General features: G+C 49.8%; 1 protein-coding gene across 1 annotated transcript in view; it reads right to left on the bottom strand.

Moving 5' to 3' along the window:
- Positions 1-4,375: 4,375 nt before the first annotated feature.
- Otog (otogelin) overlaps positions 4,376-7,306 on the bottom strand; it is a 65,173-nt gene continuing 62,242 nt past the window's right edge. The window contains exons 52-56 of the mRNA XM_038313922.1: positions 7,022-7,126; positions 6,712-6,831; positions 5,838-5,883; positions 4,698-4,777; positions 4,376-4,576 (exon numbers count right to left, since the gene is read on the bottom strand). Of these exons, the coding sequence (XP_038169850.1) occupies positions 4,376-4,576; positions 4,698-4,777; positions 5,838-5,883; positions 6,712-6,831; positions 7,022-7,126 (552 nt within the window). The remainder of the gene's footprint in view (positions 4,577-4,697; positions 4,778-5,837; positions 5,884-6,711; positions 6,832-7,021; positions 7,127-7,306) is intronic.

Here is a 7,306-nt window from a genome sequence, read left to right as displayed (position 1 = left end):
AGGCCCACCTAATTTGAAAGCGTTTTTTGTTTGTTTGTTTGTTTGTTTTTGCTTTTTGTTTTTTTGTTTTGTTTTATTTTGTATAAAGGAGGGGAAAATAAATTTCCATTATGTTTAAATCAGAGAAAAGATATTGCACACACACACACACACACACACACACAGAGGAATTTAGTTTCCCATCTCCTCCATCTTTTCACATGGACAACCACGGAAAGGCTGGAACTTGGAGCAAAGCGTATCACCAGTTGACAAAATGGGCTGGTAAAGTTATACATTTTATTTCAACTTGAAGCCATTGCTGGATTTGTCATCTGTCTTCCACAAATGGCCAAAACCTCAAGACCTTGGGGAAATGCAAAAGATGGGCCACATAGGGAGTGCAAAATCCTTGGGGACCCGCACTTGGAGCTGACAGGAGTGACAGGCATGGTGAGGAGAGGGTTAAGTAATCTGTGCACGGGATTGGCTCCCCTCCGTGAGGGCACTAAAATCAGCATGTCGCCTCCAATTTGCTGCGGCCTGACCTTGAACGTGAATCATTCCATCACAATGTCCTCATTGATTTCCACAGGAAGAGGATTAAGCCCTGAAAATCAGGGCAGGGAACTTGAGCCTGCACCAAGGAGAATGGGATGGCTCCGCAGCTCAAAGCCCCTCGCATTTGAAAAGACGTCATGGGGTTTGCAGGCTGGGCAGCCACCCGGCTTGACCACCAACCCTCTGAGTGAGTGGGTTGGTTGTGGCCTTGTTTCTCCACCAGTGGCACATGTGGCTTCTGGCTTTGTCTAGTTTTATGTCCTGTGCTGAGTGAGGAAGAATGGGGGGGGGGGGAGGTTGCATATGTCCCTGGAGTCTTGGATCTCATCTGATCCATGCATCTTGTGCACAACGATGCCCACTGAGTCCTGGAACCAATGGGCTATTTCAGCACCAGAGCTGCCATTGAGGGACTTGGCTAGAATAGCTAGGAAGGGTCATACTTGGCTGTGAAAACCCTTCAAAGGCATGAGACTGTGTGTCCCACATACTGGCAATGAAGGAGGTAGGTTCTGGGGGAACCTACCCATAATTTGCCCTTTTCATGTAACGTATGCTGGAAAGCTCAAAATGTCAGTAGGCTAGAGTGGTACACAGTGGTCTCTAGTGTGGCTGTTGTTCCAGCTTATTTAATTGTTCCCCACTGATAGTCAGCTGTGACCACACGCCTCTGTTCAGGACAGTGTGTAGTGAGAACGGCAGGAAGTAGGAACCTACCATTGGTATCTGCTCTCAAACCTGGGACTGTGTTACCGCCTGCACCCTGGCTTGGCTTTCTTTGTTGGGTTTCTGTTTTAGATGCTTTTTCCTACTGCAGCTGCTACAGAAAAAAAAAATCAAATCACAGACTTAGGGCCTTAAAGCAATGCAAATGTATGCTTTCGCAGTTCTGGGTTCCTGGCCTCTTTGCCCTTGATTTGAGCCTGGTAAGGCCAGAAGGCTTGTGTTCTTCCTGGAGGCTCTAAGGAAAAGTCACTTTGTATGAATGTGTGTGCATGTGTACATGTGTGTATGTGTTTGTGTGTGTGTTTATGTGTGCATGTGGGAATGTGCACATATGTATATTTGTATGTATGTATTGTATATGCATGTGTGTAGTATACGTGTGTATATGTGTGTGTATCTGCACATATATGTGTGTAGTGTACATGTGTATATGTGGAAGTGTATATGTACTTTGTATGTGTGCATATGTGTATGTGTGTGCATGCGTATTCGTGTGTGTGTGTATGTATAGATCAGAGTTAAGCCTCCAGTGTTGTTCCTCATCAGAACATGGGTCTACACATTTTGAGACAGAGTCTCTTACTGGCCTAGAGCTCACTGACTAGACTAGGGTGTCTGGCCAGGGAGCTCCAGGGATCTGCCTGTGCCCACCTTCTCAGTGTTGGGACTACAAACATACCCCATCACACCCAGTTTTAAAAGAAGTTTTCTTATGAGTATTCTGCATGCATGTATGTATTGCGCCACATGCATGAACTGAACCTAGTCTTCAAGAGCAGCACATGCTCTTAATTGCAGTGCTACCTCTTTAGCCCCCACGCCTGCCTTTCTGAAGTGGGCCAAGGATTGAACGCTGCATGCCTGCATGGCAAGCACTATCTACTGAGCCATCTCTCCAGCTATGGTGTTTTCAACGAGAATGGCCTCTATGGATTCATATGTTTGAATACTTAGCCTCTAGTTGGTGGAACTGTTTGGGAAGGACTAGGAGGTGTGGCCTCATTGGAGAAGCTGTGTCATTATGGGTGGGCTTTGAGATTTCCAGATCTTGCAATCCCCAGTTCTTTCTCTCTGTCTTGCTGTTGTGGATTAAGATGTGAGCTACTGGATGTTCTTTTGCTCCACAGCTATGGAATCAAACTCTCTGAAACTGTAAGCCAAATTAAACACTGTCTTTCCTAAGCTGCCTTAGCCATGGTGTTTTATCACAGCCATAGAGAAGGAACCAAGAAGCCCAGAAGCCACCTCTTGAATTCACTTTCTAGAAGCCCCCTGGGTGTCCCCACTTCCTCCTCCTTTGAAGAAGCTCACTCCACCCTCCATGCCACTATCTCTTCTCTGACTCTGGCCTTCCTGCCCCCTTTCTAAGGACCCATTTGAGTAACCCATACTAATGGCCTCATCTCAGTCACACCTGGAAAGGCTCTTTGTCATATAAGATGACGACCTCTTTACAGGTTCCAGGGATATGCCACATCTCTTTGTAGGGCCACAACCAAGCTACACTAGTTACTTAAAAGCATTGCGACATATCAAAAGATTTTCTTCTCAACCAGCTTTCTGAATTCTGTGCATGCTCATGTTTGCACTACCGGTCTTGTGTCTTGGTGCTAACTGGACACCACTACCTGTGGTCCTCTGTCCTCATCCCTTGCTGTCTACTCCACAGTATGGGGCACAGTACAGGACAGGGTTTGTGATTTGTTTGTCTGTGTCTGACATGTTTCAGACTGGAATAGTTGGTCTTCCCAAGAGTGACCCGACAGTAGCACTGGGAGCATGAGCTGGAAGGCTAGGAACAAGGGCAGGCAGTCATGGGTGCCTGGGTGGGAGCTGGGGTACAGTCAGGCAAGTTGTAGAAGTCCACCAGACCCCTGGGGCCCACAGAGATGGTTTTTCTCATAGCTGATGCTCTCCTGTATCCGAGGCAGGCCTGGCATCCGCAGAGATGCTTGCAAGACTTCTCGCAGTTTATTGATACATGAACAAAATACAGAAGTGTTACAGAGGCAAAGCAGATGTAGGGACCATCCCAACACAGTGCCTTTACCCCATAGGGGCATCAGGGCAATACTGGGACCGGAACAGCATCAGATCATGACCTTTGAGACCCCAGTAGCACAAAGCAGTGCAAGAAGGAGGGGACCTGAAGAGTGGCATGTGGATAGGAGCTCTGGCCCTGGCTTTGGGGGGAGTCCTTTGGTTTGGAGACAAGGCTCTGACAGACACTCAGGGCCACTTGGGCTGCACACTCAGATGCTGCATTTTCACAGACAGACACTCTCCATCAATGAAGTGCCAGACAGCACTGAGACCGGAATTGGCTGAGCCACAAACACACATGTAGGCCCTTGCACAGACACACTTGGCATGCCCTTGGAGAAAAGGCACAGAACTTCAGGCCGGAAGAGCCACCCACAACCTAGAGCTACTTAGAAGGGTGTCATGGATACCTGGGCCCTGCTGAGAAGACAATCTTTCATACATCTACAAAGCTGGCTTGAGGGTGAGCATGTGACACACAGAGGCACAGACCTGGATGTTCCAGAACATCAGGGAACCCTCTGGGGCTACAGAAGTCTAGACTACTCCACAGCCTCTGAGCAAACCTTCATAGCTCTCCAAGCTCATCCTCTTTGCTTTGGGAAACCTGAATGTTACCCAAATCCCTTTTCCTTCTACTGTGCTCCTCCCATTGTTAGGACAGCCAGGAAAAAAATGAAGCCACCAAATCTCAGCCCTAAGACAGCACTGGTTCCACTTTAATTTCAGTGTCAGGAAAGTCTCAGTCCCTCCAATAAAACCCAGGCCAGAGTCACAGATACACCAGGCCTTCAACCACTGGGTGTGCAGCTCCTTCCTGACCTCAAGCCATGTAGGCTCGGATTCTAGAAGCCCTGAGAAATGGCAGTTTCCCACAAGCAGGTAGAGAGACCCAGAGAGGAAGCCAGGATTGACAAGGGGGGCGGCTACTCTGGTCCCTTGTGGATGCTGCTCACCATCCCACATACACAATACAGACAAGCTCTCTCCCCTTAGTCACCTAGGCCAGCAGGAAGGAGAACATGAGAGTGGTAGGGGTGGCCCAGACAGCCCTGACACCCAGGCCTCAGGACCACTGGCAGGCACAGTCCGTAGGCTCCTGTACTGTGTAGGGCACCCAGGTGGCATTGGTGGCACAGAAGAGCTGCACAGAGCGACGCTGCAGTCCCACCTCACGGCAGCACTTGCAGAAGCGGGCATAAGTGTTGATGTTGTGGTTGTAAATGCTGGCAGAAGGGCACCTCCCATCACAAGACACCAGGTTCACCTGGGAAATGAGCATGTCGGCAAGGTGGCCCAGGGAAGGCCTGCCTCCCCATTCCCTCTACCCCCCGAGATACCCATCCCCCATTCCCTCTACCCCCTGAGATACCCATCCCCTCACGCACAGGGGTGTTACTCCTGCAATCGTTCTTGCGGATGGTCATGCGGATGGTCACCTTTTTGCAGGAGCGCCCATCTTCCTTACCTGGTAAGGGCAGGGTAGATACAACAGTTATGCCCCAGACTGGCATCAGGATGGTACCTACACATTAATGTCCCTTTCCATCAAGGGGAAACCCTTTCAACCCAATGCCCTAGAAAAAGAAGGCACCAAGAAGGGCAGCGGCATGAGCAAGTGAGACAGAGGAAGACACATGAACAGACAAAGCCTCGGGGCTCTGCACCATAAGATCCGAGACGAGGGCAGCTATCTTCATGCCCAGGCCCCAACACTTATTTGTCACCCTGCTGGAGCCCCTGGATATAGTGCCACACCCTGTCTGAGCTCCAGTGTTTCTACTCTGAGAGGGCATCTCAGAGTAAGATTCTGTCATGAGTGGAAACCTCAGGCCCAACTAGGATGCTCCTCACAGCAAGACCCATGGGGCTTCCACAGCTCTCAAGTGGGGGTTAGAGACAGAAATTAGCAGTATAGAGTTTCTTCTGTCTGGATCACAGCTCTCCCAGACGGCCACTCAAGAGACCTTCTCTCACCTCACCTCTGTAAGCAGTTTTCTCCAATACCCCCTACAAAACCCCCAGTGAGAACCCCCCCCCCAGGGCTTCTCTTCTGGAAACTGCACTGTTGTGGGAGGCTGCTCATTCACTTCAAGAAGATGCTGGTTCCAAGCAAAGTGTTCAGGGTTCCAGAAACAAAGTGTGAGACAGAGGTTTCCCTCTGACAGTCAGAGGTCTGGAAGCCTAAGTCTCCACAAGGAGGCACCTTCAAGACTAGGGTTCATGGCGACAGAAGAGAACCATGAGGGGACAGAGTCTTCATTAGGGACAGAAGGAAGCAGATGACTTCCTGACTGGACTGGCTATTGTCTTTTATCTCCAGCAAGAAGCAGAGGCCTGGTATTGGGACAAATTTCATGAACATGTGACTTCTGGCCACCTAATTGTTTGTGTCGGTGCCATGACCTTCAACTTGTGGGTCATTCCTTTCATCCCCTGAGATACCAGGCTGGTATCACAGCCTCTTGGCCACCTATGTGCCCCACCCTCGCACACTGCACCCCAGTCTCCACCCCATGCTCACTTACATGTCCTACAGCATCCTTCCAAGGATGGTACCACAGAGCCGCCAACCTAGAGGGAGAAGAGGAGGAGGAGGTGGGAAATTCATGTTCCAGGCCAGGAGCCAAGATTCCAGTGATAGGCAAAAACAGTCTTAGAGAGCTGGTCCATAATCCGAGGAGGATATCTACAAGTTCTAGGCCAGCATGGACTACATAGTGAGTTCCAGGCTATCAGGAATACAAAATGAAATCTTGTCTCAAAAACCAACTAAATAAATACTATATAAAGAGTCTAAGATAGTCTTCCTCCTGCAGCACCCCATGGCTCTGTAGGAAAGACTGAACCTAGAGATTCTGACTTGCTAAGCAAGCACTGTACCTGTTGAGACACAGTCTTGTGTATCTGTGACCTAAAGAGTCAAAAATCTTCAAATGTCTATTATTAATCTTCGGAATCTTATTCGTTCAACTGCAACCCCATAATCCTCCAGGGACCCTCTTCTCAAAGGTGTGTCTACACCGATAGCCCTCTACACCAGGCTGGAGACATGTCATCATACCACAGGACTAAACTTTGCATGTAAGTATAAGCTTGGTACACGTAGTGCAAAGACTGTGCCTATCTGCAGGTGTGTCAGTGTGTGGTGTGAGCACTGGCATGCTGAATGCACTGATGTCCCTATGGAGTATGAGTGATACCAACCTGGGGTGAGTCCTGGAACACTTGATAATGCGACTGCATGCCTTGGTGTGTGGTCACATGATGTTTGCAGATATGGGGTGTGATTGAAAAAGATGTACATGTAGTGCTGACACAGGTTCCAGAACACAGGATTCTGACACAGGCCCCAGCCCCAGGTAAAACATGGTGCCTTGGCATGAAGGGGAAGACACTGACCTTGGCACACTCAGTTTCATTGAGTGGGGGGCAGCTGATGGGCGAGCGGACAAGTACGGCACCCAAGGGTGTGCTGCCGCAGTGATGGCGGGCACAGTCTGCAATCCAGGATGCGCCAGGCTAGAAAGTACAGGGATGGACACTGAGAACTTCTGGCCAATGGACAACACAGCCTGAGGACTTGTCCAGCTCAGGGCTTGGCACTGCTGTTGCTCATGAGTACCAAGCTCCAGTGTGGGGCCCAGAGAGGACCCTGCTCTTAGTGTCACTTCCTAGGACCGATTCCCAGGTGGGCTTAGGGGCTGTTTACCAAGAAGAGGGAAGTGGTGCCATTGGGGAAGGTGAAGAGGCAGGACACATTCCTGCAGGAGCCACAGCAGGCTGCCAGGTCCCGTGGGTGGTCATACTCCTGGTTCTGAAGGCCAGGGCAGAGAAAACAATTTCAGCCTCATGCCACATCCATCCTCCTGGTGTCTGATATCTTCTTGTCTCTGACAGAGTCCAGGGCTTGAGCTCAAAAAGGAGACCCATGGCCTCCCTCCACTGTGATCAGGCAGGCAGGTCTTCCGTGTTTACCTGAGGCCCCATTCCCACC

This window comes from Arvicola amphibius, chromosome 12 (assembly GCF_903992535.2).
Source record: "Arvicola amphibius chromosome 12, mArvAmp1.2, whole genome shotgun sequence".
In the NCBI taxonomy this organism is placed as follows: Eukaryota; Metazoa; Chordata; class Mammalia; order Rodentia; family Cricetidae; genus Arvicola; species Arvicola amphibius.
Note: the sequence above shows the minus strand (reverse complement) of the source record. Positions and strands in the feature narration are given on the sequence as shown.